A 16,768-nucleotide genomic window follows, 5' to 3' on the forward strand; every position below is an offset into this window, starting at 1 on the left:
GACTTGGAAGCAACCTAAGTGCCCATCAAGGGACGAATGGATAAAGAAGCTGTGGTATATATACACAATGGAATACTACTCAGCCATAAGAAACGACGAAATCCAGCCATTTGTGACAACATGGATGGACATTGAGGGTATAATGCAAAGTGAAATAAGTCAGAGGGAGAAGGCCAAATACCGTATGATTTCCTTCATTAAGTAGTAGATAATAACAACAATAAACAAACACATAGGGACAGAGATTGGATTGGTGGTTACCAGAGGGGAAGGGGGGAGGGTGGAGGGTGAAAGGGATAATTCGGTACATGTGTGTGGTGATGGGTTGTAATTAGTATTTTGGTGGTGAACATGATGTAGTCCATGCAGAAATAGAAGTACAATGATGTACACCTGAAATTTTTGCAATGTTATAAACCAATGTTACTGCAAAAGTTAGATAGTTTTATGATTTATACTTAGATCTATTATCCATTTTGAGATTTTTTTTTTTTTTGGCATATCGATGGCCAGTTGTTGCAACATTATAGTTGAAAAGACTCTCTGCATTTAATTATTTTTGCATCTTTGTCAAAAATCAATTGGCCGTGTTTATGTGGGTATATTTCTGGACTCCCTATTCTGGCCTATTGATCTATATGTCTCTCCATTCACCAATACCAAACTGATTCCTATAGCTTTATGGTAATTTTTAAAACTGGATATTATGATTCCTCCACTTTATTCTTCATTTTCATAATTGTTTTAGCTATTATAGTTCCTTTGCATTTCCTAATAAATTTTAAAACCAGCTTGTCAATATCTATAAGAAATCCTGTTCTAGATTCGTATCTTGATATTCAGCAGTTATTCCTCCGACTTCTTCTTTAAAATTGTCTATCTATTCTTGGGCCTTTGTATTTTCATTTGGATACATTTTAGAATCCAAAAAACTGAAAAGAGTTTTAAGAAAAGAATTATAATGTTATAGGCACATAGTCTTATCTTCCTAAGATCTAGGACTTCCCATTCTCAGGGGCCCTGGACTCTATTTTCAAGGACCATAAATGTCCACATTTTAGGTGGTGACATTTATAGTACATAAAGGTCACTTGCTTTATATGTCACCTCTGATGATACCGGACCAGTGTTACCAAGACATTACTACTGGTCATCAAAATCTAGTTTCCTTTTCCTTCTGGAAATACAGGAGGAAGTATTATCCCCCCTTCTCCTTGAAGTTAGGGAGTACCTTGTGACTTGTTCCAGCTAATGACATGGGGTCTGAAGTCATATGAGTTACTTCCAGGCAGAAGCATCTAAGAGCCAGTGTGTGATTCCCCATGTTTGCCATCACATTCTGTCATCACAGTTGGCTATGATGGTGCCTCCATCAGTTCAAGTTCCAGAGTGAGGATAATGCAGAGCAGAGTACACGACATCATACAATGGACGTGTAGCATGAGTTAGAAATAAACTTTTGTTGTTTTTTATCACTGGGAAAAAAATCAGGATTGCTTGTTATTGCAGCATAATCTTGCCTATCTTGACTACTACTAGGTAGCTGAGGCTAACAGGGACCATGCCAAACTGAAGTGTACCCTGGTAAGGCTGCCAGGGCAACTTTTTCCAGAAATAACTCGACAGCCTGAGCCATATCTGGGGCAAAATAACAAACAAAAACCAAAACAAAATTTTAGAGTTTTATGGGGATTTTTTATTTATTTATTTTTTGGTGAGGAAGATTAGCCCTGAGCTAACACCTGTTGCCAATCTTCCTCTTTTTGCTGAGAAAGACTGGCCCTGGGCTAACATCCATGCCCATCTTCCTCTACTTTATATGGGATGCCGCCACAGCATGGCTTGACAAGTGATGTGTCGGTGCACTCCCGGGACCTGAACCGGCGAACCCCAGGCCGCCACAGCGGAGCACGCACACTTAACTGCTACACCACTGGGCCGGACCCGTTGGGATTTTTTTAATAAATCCATTTCTCACTTCACTTTCATTAAAATGATAAAATAACCATATTATCACCTTGTTGATCAAAGAAGATCAAAGAATACAAAGAAATACAGAGGCCCTTTCTGTACTAGTATGGATGGTATTTCTGTCTGTCTTTTCTTGTCTTCTGCTGTCCTTTTTCTTAGCTTCTCTTCACCTACTAACCTTTTGGAAATGTCTTTATATTCTTGGTCAGGCGGTCTCTTTTTTTCACATATGTTTTTCTTGGGGCAGCATTACTTATTTGCAAATAGTAGATATGGTCATTGTTCTTAGTTTACATTGATTTCAACCTCTCCCAGCCCATTTTAACTTTTATACAACACACCATGAGGGTAGCAACAGAAAACGTATCCTTTCGCTGGATTTGGTTGTAATATTCGTGTGCCTCTGCCATTGACCAGTGGTAGCTTAATGGAAGTCTGTTCATTTCAGGAGCAGGACACTTAGTATTTTAAGTTACAGAATGGTTAGGGCGTTAAAGCTACATTGATTTTGCCAGATGTATAACAAAGAGGCATTTGGTAGTCTCCGTATTTCTCTGTTCATTAACAAACTGCATGATCATACTATAGAGTCAGAGATCCAAAAGGTAATGTCTATTTTTTTCTGCATTTCCAACCCTTTCTTTTGCTGTTCAGTAAATTCAATGAGAAGGCTTTGAGTACTTTGACTTAAGAGTAACTAGACCATTATTTATGGAGTTTCTCTAAATCACCTTCATAAACTCTGTTCTCTGATTTTTTATACCTTTGTTGTACATCAGTTCTTTTTCAATAAGTCCTTGTTCAAGGTCTCCTAGTCTAATGTAAAATTATACAAGCCGTGTTATCTATTCTTTGATACATTTATGTCAGTTTGCTTAAGGTCAAAATTCATGGTATGCTCACCACCACCATTATTTGACATTCCATTTCTTGAACCACTCTGGTAACGTAATGGCTTAAAAAACATTTTATTATGACAAATTTCACACTTACATAAAAGTAGAAAGAATAGTACAATTAACCTCCATGCCCTCATACCCACCTACAACAAACAGAACTTGTGGCCACTTGTATTTCATCATTCTCTCTCTAACCACAACCACCCACCTCCCCTTGCAGGATTATTTTAAAGCAAATTATAATGGCTTATATTTGATTGGTAAAGTAAAATAAAACGATTTTACAGTTTTGTGGCTGATCATTTCCTTTCCATTTGTGTCTTTAAATGCTACTAGAAAAGATTTTTTCTGGATCATAGTGAGTTTCCATAGGCTCTGTTTCTTAGACTCTCATTCATCTTCTTTATTTCATTTCCAAATATCTTAGTTCCTTGATCAATTTTCCTTTGGGTTTATTCTTGTTTATCCAAACATGTACTCTGGGGGCTTGGACCGCAGTCAACTTCTTTGTGCATTTTGGTTCTCGTCACTTCGATAGCATAAGTCATAGGGTTTAATACCTCCTGGCCTACATCTGTGTGCCTTCCTGCTTTGTGCTCCAAATTCAATTTTCTAGTTGCATCTGCAAATGCATTTTCCTGTGGTAGCATTTTCACTGTGATTTTTGTGTTTTCTTGATGTGATTTTCTTGGAAAACATTAGTATGGACTTTGAGATATGCTTTATACCAGGGATGCTCAGACTGGATCAGGTATTAAAGCTCCAGGAAAGTCAAGTGGAATAGCATGAGCTAGATTAGATTTACTTCAAATCTGTAAACTAGGCATAATTCTACTATCAGAAAATATGAGTATTAGATCAATGCAGACTTCTGCATTCCAACATAAAAGTAAAACTGCATACAATTTGTAAGAAATCACATATCCACATTTTTGGTTGATCTTTGCTTGCTTCTTGTACATTTCTATTTTTCCTCTCTCACATGAGCTGGAAGACAAGAAGGGGCAATAAAAGTTGAAGGCATGTTTACAGGAGGAAAGCTTAAAATTAAGACTATTCTTTCCACTAACTAAATTTTTTTTTCTAATTAGGAAAAGACCACCAATATTCTTTCTTAGTAGTGGAGAATTTTGATCCAGCCTGAAGAACATCAGTGTTCCAGCAATCTGGTATGCAGTAATCTCACCTTTTGGCTAAGAACACTGCATTTACTGACTCAGAGATGATTCTTAGTTTTCGGTCATAAGGAGATCATAGTTCCCATGAGCTCCCATTAAATGAGTAAAGTACTTATAAAAATGTAGTATTTATAACTAATATGTAAAGTGCTTATAACAGTGCCTGGCACATAGTCAGAGCTATGTATCAGTAAGTATTATTATTAAATTATTATCGTTACCTGGGTTCCTTTTGGCACTTTGTAATATAATCTGACTGGAACCTCTTCTGGTGCCCTTGCTGGGTCCAACTTCTACTGACTCCAAAACAGAGGCTTACCCAGTATCGCATCTTTGGCCTCTGCTGTTTCTCTCTCTAGATGTAGAGATAGAGATAGAGATCTAGTCTTCCCCTCAGATTTCACAGATTCTCATGACATGTGAGCAATAGTCGAAGGAGCTGGAGATGGTTAACCTGAAAGAGAAGAGTACAGGGGACGTTGTTGTAGGGCCGTAGGGAGACTGAGGTAGTGGGCCGTCTCTGGATCAATGATTCTTCCACCTTTCTTGGTGGCAGGCTGCTTTGTAGCTCTGATGCAAGCCCTTCCCTGAAAAAAGGATGGAGCATTTTCAGAGGTGTCATAGACCTCCTGAAGCCCAACCATGGATGGGAAGGCTGCCCATCACAGAGCTTGCTCTGGAGGGCAAAACTAGGACCAGGGCGTGGAGGATGTTGATGGGGCAGGGAAAACAGTGTTGGTTCCATATAAGGAAGAACTTTCAAACAGAGCAGTAGTTCTCCAACTTGGCTGGATTTTAGAATCACCTAGGGTGATTTTAAAAATCCTGATGGCCAGGCAGTGCCCGGACTAATTATAATCAGAATCTCTGTGGGTAAGGTTGGGGCATTTTTATTTTTTATAAAGTATTTTTTTATGACTCCAAGGTGCAGCCACGTTTGAGAAGCAGGCAGTTGGAGCACTTTGCCATTGGAACAGGCCTTCTAAGTAGTGAGGGCCTCATCAGTGGAGATGCTTCAAGCACAGAAGATCTTTCTTACTGATTTGAACATTCTAACTATACTTAATCTCTCCTAAACAGTATCTGTTTCTTTGCTATCTTAACCTCAAGTTTAAATTTATTTTATGATTTAATAAAATGGCTTTGCTTTTGATTCTCTGCTTTTTTCCTTTTGAATTGTACACTTGTTAAGTCTCTGGGGTGCTGTGGTACAAATGCATTGGTAATTCAGAAGAGAATGAGATCTGAGTGTACTTATAGAAGCTTCTTTGGCCTGGGCAGTGACCGAAATGAAATTTCACAATATGAAAGATCAGGCTGGTTTGCACAATCTGTCTGGTGCTTAATCCTGCTTCTGTTTGTAAACAGAATAGCACTTCTAGTTTTTAGTCACTTGTAATATCGTTTTTTTTTTTCCTTTCAGATTTCATTCATTTCCTCTGATGTCATATTGGAAAACATTAGGATGTCCACAGATCTTTGACCTTCCATAGGTAAATGGAATTTTATTACTATCAAAATGCCATTTTAAGCCTGTATGAAAAAGCCAAAATGGTAATTAGACAGATATTGTTATAAGAAGTTACTAATCTCTACCTCAACAGAAAATGAAAAAAGTAGATTTCTGGCAGGGGTCACATTGTGGTGAGAGAAAGCAAGGTGTGTGGTCCCCAGTGGCCTTTGTCTCATTACAAGCAAGAAATTCCTCAAGAAGGTACTGGCTGTTCATCAGTACTCAGCTGGACCATTGGTGGTCACTGCTGAGGCCTTAGAGTTCATCTGTGCAGCTTGAGAGACATACATAGAAGGAAGACCATGTGAAGACTCACGGGGAAAAGATCGTCATCTACAAGCCAAGGAGAGAGGGCTGGAATGAATCCTTCCCTCACAGCCCTGAGAAGGAACAACCCTACCCACACCATGATTTTGGACTTCGAGCCTTTAGAACTTGAGCCTTTAGAACTGTTTTTTTGGTCTCCAGGAGGTCCCCAGGAGGAGCCATTGTCTGTGGGAAGGTATTATAATCATTCCTGTTTTATAGATGAACAAACAGACCCAGAAAAGTCACTTGCCCAAGGCCACACAGCTAGTAATAGGATTGGAACCCTGGCTGTTTGGCACCTGAGTCTGTGCTCCTGATCAGGATTATAACTTTCCTAACCCTTTGACTGGATTATAAATGCCAGGTCCCATTTTTTCAACCCAGAAAAGCATCAGTTAAGGATAGATAGTATCATTATCATCACCACCACCACCGCCGCCACCACCACTTACTGTGTGAGTCAGCTAGGGCTGCCATAACCAAGTACCACCTTCTCAGGGCTGTGAGGGAAGGATTCATTCCAGCCCTCTCTCCTTGGCTTGCAGATGACCATCTTTTCCCTGTGTCTCTCACATGGTCTTCCTTCTATGCATGTCTGTGTGCAAATTTCCCCTTTTTATAGGACACCAGTTATATAGGCTGGATTACGGCGAACCGACTGACTTAGCCCAGACCACATGCTCCACCAGCTTCCTCAGAAGCCTAACGATCCCCAAGCTGATATCCAGAGTTGTTGGGAAGGGAAAGAGGTGGAGGCTGGTGTGCATAAGTCACACACATATCCATGATGGCTCTCTCGACATTGGCACAATACCTTTTGGATGTTTTTGGAGTGGAGGGTAGGGATGCTTACACCTACATTCCTTAAGGCACTCTGTACCCATCACGAGGGTTACAGCCTGTGCTAACATCTTCCTATCCTCTTTTCTTCACCCCCAACTTTGGTCTTTCATTAAATCCATTAGTCTTTAAAATTAGCCTTATCCTTTATAATGTCAGTAGTTGGCAATGAATGGTTTTGTAATATTTCTTCTCAGTCTATTCCTGAATGTGTCTTGAAGATATTTTGCCTGAGTTATTGCATTGCTTTAAAAAAAAAAAATCAATATTAAAAACTGAGTTTAATCTGTATTTCCAACTACAGGAAGAAGATGTTAAAAACTTTAAGCAACCATCACAGTAATGGATCTTGGTCAGAAAAATGAGACTGAGTTAGAAAATAGTGAAAATAATGAAATTCAAAGTACAGAAGAAACTGAATTAACCTTTACTTGTCCAGATGAAATAAGCGAAAAGAATCATGTTTGTTGTCTTCTCAATATCAGTGATATTACGCTTGAACAAGATGAAAAAGCCCACGAGTTTGTCATCGGAACTGGATGGGAAGAAGCAGTGAGTATCTTCTTGAGTTAGGTCTCTTGCAGGTCAGTGTTTTGATGCAAGCTTTTTCTTTGGCTTTTTTCAAAAATAGTTACTATTACCAAAAAAATGTGTAAACAGTGAGATACAGAAACCTTTGGAACAGAGGTAAAATATTAATGACGATAATAGTAGTACCTTTTATTGGGTATTTATGGGCACTTAGTATTGGCAGGCACAGTCAATGCTTCATATACATCAATTCATTCAACCTCACAATAGCCCTATGAAGCAAGCATTCTGAACAGCCTCATTTTTTGGACAAGGCTGCTAAGTCACCCAAAAAATGAGATGACGTGCAAAGATCACCCAGCCAGTGGCCAAGGCAGGGCTTGAATCTGGGTCTTCTAGACTCCAGAACCTGGGCTTCTTAAGTGCAGTGCTCAGCTCCCCAAGAGACCTGAGATTTGTGTCTTACTGGTTCAACTCAGAACCCTGTGGGTTTATTAAACTATTCTTAGAATCAACAATAGAATCCTAAATTGAGAACTAAGGAAATTTGAACTAATCCAGTGATTCTCAGGTAACACTTGGCGATGTCACACCTGGGGTTGAGGGAGAAGGGATGTTACTGGCATCTAGTGGGTTGATGCCAGGGGTGCTGCTCTACAATGCCCAGGATGGCCCCCATCCTGTCTTAGTTCGAGCTGCTGTAACAGAATAGCATAGACAGGGTGGCTTAAGCAACAGACATTTATCTCTCACAGTTCTGGAGGCTGGAAGTCCAAGATCAGGGTGCCAGCATGGTTGGGTTCTTGGTGAGGGCCTGTTTATTTCTTCACATGGCCTTCCTTGGTGTGTGCAAGCAGAGAGAAAGATCCCTTGTCTCCTCCTCTTCTTATAAGGGCACTAATCCCATCATGAAGGCCCACCCTCTTGACCTCATCTAACCGTAATTACCTCCCAAACGCCCTGCCTCCAAAAACTATCACATTGAGGGTTATGGTTTCAACATAGGAATTTTGGGGGGACACAAACATATAGTCCATAATAAGCTCCAAATGTGAGTAGTGCCAAGGTTAGGAAACCCTGATCTAATCGGTTTATTTTATAAATATGGAAACTGAGGCCAAGACATGGCAGAATGACTCACCCAAGTCTACTCGACAGTTGAAAGAATCATGTCTTCAAGAGCCCTTCTCTAGTCCCCTGTCTACTGTACTGCCTCCACCGCCACTCTAAGCATTTATGACCTTCCATACACGCACACCCATGCCAGATAAGTCAGGGTTGGAGACAGTTCTATTTAAGAATTAAAAATGTTCTAAGTTTAGAGGGTTCAGTTTACTATTGAAGGCAGCTACTTTGGAATATATATCTAAGGGCTGTTGGAGAAGAATTTTCTTTTAATTGGAAAAAATCCCCCACATGCCCGTAGCTTAGAGTATGTTTGCTGTCACACTCTGTCTGGGGATGGTCGTGCCACCTCATCTCCTCCTGCTTGCTGCTCTTTGCTCCCCCTGCCCAGCCCCCTACCCATGCCCACCTAGCCCTGCCCTGCCGCAGCAGGAGGCCTTGCTTCAGGAGGGGAGACGGAGGCCTGTCCTGCCAGAGGCCAGCTTCCTGCACTGGCTCCTGGCCCTTTGACACGTTCTGCGCTGGAGCCAGGGACCCCTGGCCAGCATTTAAAGGAGGACAGAGAACACTGTGCTGGCAGCAATTTGTGCGAGTTTCCTATGCTTGCAGAGCCAAGAGACAGGAGATAGACGACGGGCTGCCTCAGGGGTGTGCGTGTTTGACCCAGACTGATTGGACACAAGGCCTTTCCTGTCACTACACTAGTTTCCACATTAGCAGCTCAGGTGACTCTCAGGGTCAGGCAAGTGGAGAGCATTTGCTGACTCATCAGGTGGGCCTGTTGGATAGATTCAGCAAGACAAAAGTGCAGGGGTTGCTCCAGAATTTGTTCCCCTCAAGAAATACACAATTAAGTAGAAGTTGGCTTGCTCCAAGCACAGCCTGGAGACGAATCTCCTTGTCTGGCTGGAGGAGGGAACTGGGGGACTGTCTCATTCCAGCTGAAGCCACCATCTGTCGAGAGGCCTGTCACCTGAAGACCTGGTAGCTAGCGGGCTGGGACCCTTGCCTTCCTGCAAAAGCTGGAAAACCGCTTGCGGAGCCAGGACCGAGAGCAGAGAGATTTGAGACAAGCAGCGGGGTCCTCTAGAAGAGCTAGTGCCAACTGGGCATCACGTGAAGGGACAGGGTTCCTGGAACAGCGGCGGAGGGAGGGAGTGCCTGGGGAAGGTGTCCTTCGTCTGACTTGGTGTGCAGCACGGGGCAGCAACCTTGCCCCTGTATATAATCACCGTCTAAGAACTGGGACTTAACTATGCAAAAGAAAAGGGGTTTTTGGCTGGAATATATGCGAGGTATCAGGGTGGCTTTGGGAAGAACTAGGACCTTGGAATAAGAAAGAACGATTCAAATCTGCCACTCACCGGCAGCTAACCTTGGGGAGGGTTCCTGTCCCTTAGCTCCAGGCTCTTCATCTGCAAATTTGGGCCACAGGGGTGTAGTGAGGAGGACACAAATGCCGCATGCGGTGCCAAGCACTTACTAGACTTCTTTTTAAAGTGATGCTGAACACTTAGGAATTTTTAACTGGAGGCATTTGGGGAGCTGAGCACATGAAGTGAGTGAGGGGAGGGTGAGGAGGGAACGATGGTAAAGGGATGTTTTGTGCAGGATGACCAGAGGCTGGCCCTATTGTCAGGCCCTGGAGACACTGCCGCTCCTCAAGGCCTCTCTTTGTCCTTTGCTCGGGAATGCACAGACTCTCTGAATGTGCCAGAACTTGCCATTGGCTGTAACAATGTTTTGAGCCTCAGTTTCCTCCTCTGTAACTGGAGTATCAGAATGCCTGAATTGTAGTGCTACGGTGAGAATTAAATGCACGATGCCAACAGATCCTCAGCTCAGGGCCTGGAACATGGTAAAAGCGCAGAAGCTACTTTTGCCTTTTTTACACATAAGGTTGCCAGATTGAGGAAATGAAAACAAAGGACACCCGGTTAAACTTGAATTTTGGTAAACAGCACCTAGTTTGTTTAGTATAAGTATGTCCCAAATGTGGCCTGTATTTTCAGCTGGCAACTCTATTTAATGGTGACCTCTGCGGCAAGGTCAGCCAGGGGACTCCTGGTGTGGGCGGGGGCGTAGGTGTGCCTGGGCTACCCCACCAACTCCAGGACCTGCCTTGGCTCATCTGCTCCCCCTCCAGCCCCTCTACACAGCGGTGTCTCGGGTATGGGAAGCAGAGCCTGGAGGCACATGAAAGCCTGGTAGGGAGGACAAGTACAAACAATTTTGATTTTATTTTAATGGTTCTGAATTTATTTTAATGTGCATTTGAAAAAATACACAGCACATCAATGTGGCCACAGATATTTACAGATACTATTGCTTAGTATTTTAGTATTAACAATTCCCATGGCTAGTATTTCGGATTAACAAATGCTATTACAAATACTATTGCTTGGTATGAGGCTAAAATAGGTATTAAAAGTTAAAAAAAAAATGGTGAATCAATTTTAAGGAAAATATTACTTCAAATAGGAGGGCCAAAATGGGGGATGTAGCCAAAGTTGGGGCAGCTCGGCTGAGAGTAACGTGCTGCTTTATTTGCAGGTCCAAGGCTGGGGCAAGACTTCACCAACCGCCTGCATCTGGCCCAGAAAGAAGCCTAAAAAGGCAAGGGCGGGAGAAAGTGCCAGCAGCTGCTTCCTCTGTGTCAGTCTCTCCCAAGGGAGCTTGGAGGCCAGGCCTCAGTTGGAGGCGGGCAAATTGGAGTCAGGGGCTCCGGCTGAGGTGGGCCCAGAGAAGGATCAAGGCAGCCCCTCCCAGACTCAGGGGCGCCCCCCTGCCTCCAGGGAGATGAGCAAGATCTGCTTTCCCACCTACAATCAGGGAGAGAAAAAAAGTCTGCAAATAAAGGAGTTTATTTGGTGCATGGAAAACTGGGCCATCCCCGAAACTGTTAGGGGCAAGGACCCCAGAAATCCCAGTGGAGGCGCTAACAGAGGTCCCTTCATTTCAGACACCTTGACTTCCAAGGCCTTGTTAGTTCTACCTCCCCTGAAGGCTGCACCCCCAAATGGCCTGGATGATCTGGGTAAGAAGAGTGAGAACTTTTTCTTGGAGCCGGAAGAGAGGGAGCTGAATGTGGAAAAGGATGAATGTGTGCCTTGTGCATATGGATTGAATACAGTTGATGGGAAAGGTGAGAAGAGACCCACTGAGCTGGCCAAACACCTTAAGGTCAACGACCCCCCGCCTTTCCCTCCCCCGGCGGCCCGGACATCCCTGCTGGCCAGTCCTGAGCCGTGCTGCCTGCACTGGTCCCTCCTGCCTGAGAAAAACCTGGCGTGTCCTCCCAACTCCAACAACGTTCGCTATCTTGCTGCCTTGCAGCTTTTGCAGAAACAGGGAGTGCAAAACCACAAAGCCAAATTCAAAGCCAGGGAGCCGAGACCTCCCGTGAACACCCAAAAGCGCGCTCTCACGGAGGCCAAGCAGGAAAACAGGCACCAAACGCTGGAGACCAAAGTGTTCTCAAGATCTCCCTTGCCGTCCGTCACAGTGAGCAGGGTTGTTATTCCTGTCTCCTCTCACAGATTCCTCTGAGTTGCCACGATATACTTCCCTGGGAATAAGCACGGCTTGAAATTCATTCATCCTCTTTCCTGCTCCCACCCTATTCTCCTTGGCTCTGGCTCTGTCTCCGTCTCCTTTTCGTTTGGTCTCCCATACTCTTCCCTCCCTCCCTCCTTCCCCTGGTCCTTTTTTTGTACTAGACCGGAGGACATTGAACCTCATTGTATGAGTTTTGATTTATTCTCAAAACCCCCATATTTATGTGTTACCTGCTTCTGTTGCTTAGTTATTTATACAATGCAAACTGGTAATGCCAGTCTCTCAGTCTCTGCCTGCCTTATCTCTCCACTCCCACTGGAAGCCAAGTGGATGGTGGGCAATCCGAAGGGCCTCCCTCAGTGATGCCCCCATGTCAGCCCCAAACTGACTGCCCCACCCTAGTGCCGTAAGCTAAGTGTACTGGGCTTGTTTAGATCAAATTGTTTCGTGATCTTTTGAACCAGGCAGATATGTTGCCTCATTTTCTCTTGCAACAAAGATCTGAAACATTGCTTTAATAGAAAACTCCAGCCTGTGTCCAAATGAATATCCTTGTGTCCAAGGTGACATGTACTTATTATTGTAGTGTCATGCTAGTCTCTGTGTCTGGGAAGTTTTAGCCATAGCTCTACAAAATCTATCTTGGGAAGAAGGTTAACAATAATTAATTATTTGAAAAAAAAAGTCACTGTGATTATTGTCACCTCATATGCTTCCTCCAGCCTTAACTTGCATCTAATATTTGGGAACTCTACAACCCCAACAGACACTTGGGAAATGGGGCTATTACTTTCTCCCTTCTCCTGTCCCCCCACCCCTCTCATTTTATCCCAATGCATATTTCCTGAAGTTGTATATAAATTAAGCGTTTGTAAATGTTATACTTTAAATGCCAGGTGACAATGCTATGTAGAGAAATGCTCTGAAAAACCATTTTGTGATATGAATAACCATTTAGCCACTCTGTAATTACATAGTTTGCATTTGCTTAAGGTAGGTTGTACTTGAACTCTGGACTTTCCATCTCCTAAATGATGGGCAGACAGAATATATGACCGTGTTTGTAAACATCTGCTCTCCATGACTGGTCTTTGTAATGTCTTGTCTGTTAGTTTTTTTGTTTTGTTTTGTTGGTTTGTTTTTATGAAACACCAGAAATGCAGGAATGATTATAGGACAACAGTCATCAAAAGGTATACTTTGCCCACTGAGGTTGAACACCTCTTTACAGCCTAGAAGCAATTCCTTCTTCCCTTAATGAAGAAATCATCTGGATTCTGTCCCCCAGAGGAGGCCCCAATTCCCCACTGTGTCTGGACAGTGAGGGTGTAGGAGCTGGTACTGTTTGAGGACCCTGCAGCCTGCCCACCTAAGACAGTGGTTTGTCAAGCCCCCTTTACAAGCAGCAGCATGAGCTCAGTATGTAAAATAGTCAAAAATGTTTGATTGGGAGGGAAGGGTACGGAGCAGTGTGAGTGGGGACAGAGCCCCACCTGCTCAGCCCGGACATACTTACCTTCTGAGAGCTTGAGGCAGTTTGAAAACACTGATCTAAGATACAACAGAATATTTTTTTTCTTAAGAAAAACTCGTTTGTTGAGATAAGGGTTATAAATTCTGTAGATTTTGGGGTAAACATATAATAATTTAGAATTAAGGGGAGGGCCCAATTTAAAGATTTGTAGTATCCTTTTTGGGCAAATAATTAATATGGGCAGAAAAATGTTGACTAGATGATTCCTCTGTGAAGAGGTAAGAATGTTTTACATTTGGCATCTCTTTGTCTAGATAATTATTCAAGTACCTGATAAAGGTATCGCTCTGGGATCTTATTTGCATTAGCCCAGGTTTAGCTTGTTTCTCTGCAGATAAAGTCACTCTAGGCCTTGTCCCAATGTCCACTCAGATTAAATCAAGACATCCAAACTGGTCTTTGATGTTCAAACCTAGATAAAGGCTGAATTTTTACAGAATGTAGTCCTCATTAGGGTTCTAGGTCACTAACAAGACTTTGAGTGGAAATCCTGCCATTTTAAGGAGCTAAGCATGTTATAATGTAGGTGCCAATGGCCCTCTTCCTACCTCAAGGTGATGATCTCAATTAGGTTTTAGTTCCTCTAGTCCTCTCCAAACCAAGCATGGAGGGCTCTGTGTTTCATCCCTCATTCTATTATTTTTGGATGCCTCAGTAGTAAAACTTTCCAAACTCCTATTTTTCTTGAAACCTTAAAAAATCACCAAGTGGAATTGTGGCAGCACCTGCCACAGGGCTCCTGCTGGGCTGAGGCCAGGGGATGCTGCTGAGGGTCTAGGTACGGCAAGGGAGGCCCCGGAGGGGCAGGAAACCTCAGACAGACAGAACGTCGACAGGACAGAGACGTGAGGGGTAGCGCTCTTGAAGGGAAAGAGGAAGGCTTCAAGTCAGAATAGGGCCTGGCTACATTTGGACAAGTACGTAGGACTTTGCCTGCTCCGGGAGACTTTCCCCAATTTTTAGCTTTATTCTTTTTATTCTGGACTTTGCCCCCTCTTGTGAATTACCTGTACTTCAAAGACCATGTGATAAAATGATTTGAACCTAGAATCATACTTGCTTTCACTCTCCCTCCATGTTCAGGAGCTTCAAGACCCAGAGAGACCACAGAAGCCCCAGCCCGTCTCCCTTTGGGAGCCCCCAGCTGACCAAGCAGGCAGAGCTGCACCACTGGAGGCCTCATATTTTGGGCTTTTTCGGGTGCCTGGGCTTGGGTCCAATGCAACCCTGATGCTGCTGTTGAGGGGCTACTGAGAAGCAAGGTGGGGAAGAAACAGTGGGGTTCTTGTGACTGTGACCAATGGCAGACAAGGGCAGCCCCTGGTACCATAGGGAACACTCTCCCACCGTCTGCCAGGCTAAGTGGGATGCTGGAGCCAGGAAAGACTCAATGCCATGCTCTTGATGCCCAGGCTAAACTCTGCCCTGAGTCCTAAGCAGCAACATGTTTGAGATGCAATCAAAAAACCAGATATTTCACCCAGAACAAGGAAAAAGCAGTGGATCACCAGAAAGCAGAGAGTAAACAGGGGCAAGCAGAAGCAGTAAGAAAATGCCAAGCTTGGAACAAGGTCTTATTGACACATACCATGCTAATATGCTCACTCCACTGGGCCAAAAAAAAAAAAAGTGTTAGTTCACATTAAGGTAACATAGGTAATTTTGAGAATAACAAAGTCACCATGGAGATACAGTTTTTCAAAATTTTTTTCATTTTCTGAAATATTTGACTCTGATGAACTAAAAAAGAGTATCACTTGTTTTAATTTTGTTGTATCTTTTTTGCAGCCTTATGTCCTGTAATATATCTTGCTTGAGAATAAAGTACCAAAAAATAGTGGAAGGGCCTTGGGAATAAGTTTCTCCTATGCCAACGTTCACTATTTTTGAATTCGTGCATTTAGAACAAAGTTACAAACATGTTTGTTATTTATTAGTAAGGCAATATAAAATTTAGTTTTTTCTGAAGTTTGTTGAAAGAACTGAATGAATATTGGTACTCTTTCAGTTCAAGTATTATAGATAATGCTTTTTATTCATTCACAATTTGAGCATTTGCTTCTTTCAAACATGCATATTTTTAAATGACTTAGTGCCCACATTTGTTAACGTTTAAAATAATCCTCTAGGGCCGGCCCTGTGGCTTGGTGGTTAAGTGCGCGCGCTGCAATGCTGGTGGCCCGGGTTCGGATCCCGGGTGCGCATCGAGGCACCACTTCTCCGTCCATCCTGAGGCCGAGTCCCACATACAGCAACTAGAAGGATGTGCAGCTATGACATACAACTATCTACTGGGGCTTTGGGGGGAAAAAATAAAATAAATAAAATCTTTAAAAAAAAAAAAAATAATAATCTTCTCCACTTGCTCTTCAGCCTGCTCTCAATATGTAAACTAATATCAGTGTATCTGCTAATAAATACAGTTCACACAACTGAGAACTCTTTGGATTTTAACATTGCAAAACAATGGTCTTTAGTTGACTCTTCTTGGCCATGAGAACATCATAGTAGCCAGCATCTTGCTGAAGAAACGAGACTAAAAATTCATGTCAGTTAACAAAGACTTTTAGATGTTGGGAGTATGAAGCCAGAAAATTAGCTATTCTCTCCTACTGTCAAATCTAATCAGTGGCACTTGAACACACTTCAGATGAGAACACACACACGTGTTGTGAGATATAGGGAAAATAAAACTGCATGATTCTTGAGACTTCAAAAGCTTCATCCCTAAATCCCTCAAAGCTACATGTTCCTCTTCTTTCTTTAAGAGTCTTCCAAGGACAAGTTGGAGAAGCACTGCTTTAACTATACCAGATAGTAAGTGCTCTTGGGAGTCAATATTAGATAGCAGATTTTGATGAGCAGGTTTGGACTGGAATTGAGATAAACATTCCAAAATTGAGGCCATAAAGGATTACATGAAAATATCACCCTGTCATTTTCTACTATTACTGAAACAACTCAACTTCATCACTAGACTGACACTGATACATTTTCTCTCAATCAAAAGTAGCTTCAAACCTTACTCAGCATCTTTAGGGTAAGTCTACAAAATTTTTTTTAAATTTTCCCTTTATGTCAAGGGAATCAGAAACTCACAGATTTGGCTTTCCTGCAAGTTAGTGACTGAGCAAAGAATGACTCATACTCTAACACTCTTATTTTTGCTCTTAAACCAGAACCACATCATTTACGAAGATAAAATGCACCCCATTATAAAATGGTAACATTTGGCAAATACATGAATTGGAGTAACTACCTTTGAATATATTTTCCAAAACTTAAATCCTAAGGTGTAGAGTTTTTATCA

At 42.5% G+C, this 16,768-nt stretch overlaps 1 protein-coding gene across 1 annotated transcript; it reads left to right on the forward strand.

Annotated features, from left to right (window-relative positions):
• The first annotated feature begins 3,965 nt into the window (after positions 1-3,965).
• C30H16orf46 (chromosome 30 C16orf46 homolog) lies at positions 3,966-15,431 on the forward strand. Its single transcript, XM_087419888.1, has 4 exons — positions 3,966-4,039; positions 5,472-5,541; positions 7,015-7,262; positions 10,920-15,431. The coding sequence occupies exons 3-4, from the start codon at positions 7,053-7,055 to the stop codon at positions 11,913-11,915; spliced, it is 1,206 nt and encodes a 401-aa protein (XP_087276014.1). The 5' UTR covers positions 3,966-4,039; positions 5,472-5,541; positions 7,015-7,052; the 3' UTR covers positions 11,916-15,431.
• Positions 15,432-16,768: the final 1,337 nt, after the last annotated feature.

Source organism: Ceratotherium simum, chromosome 30, assembly GCF_057802395.1.
Source record: "Ceratotherium simum simum isolate JZ-2026a chromosome 30, ASM5780239v1, whole genome shotgun sequence".
Lineage (NCBI taxonomy): Eukaryota > Metazoa > Chordata > Mammalia > Perissodactyla > Rhinocerotidae > Ceratotherium > Ceratotherium simum.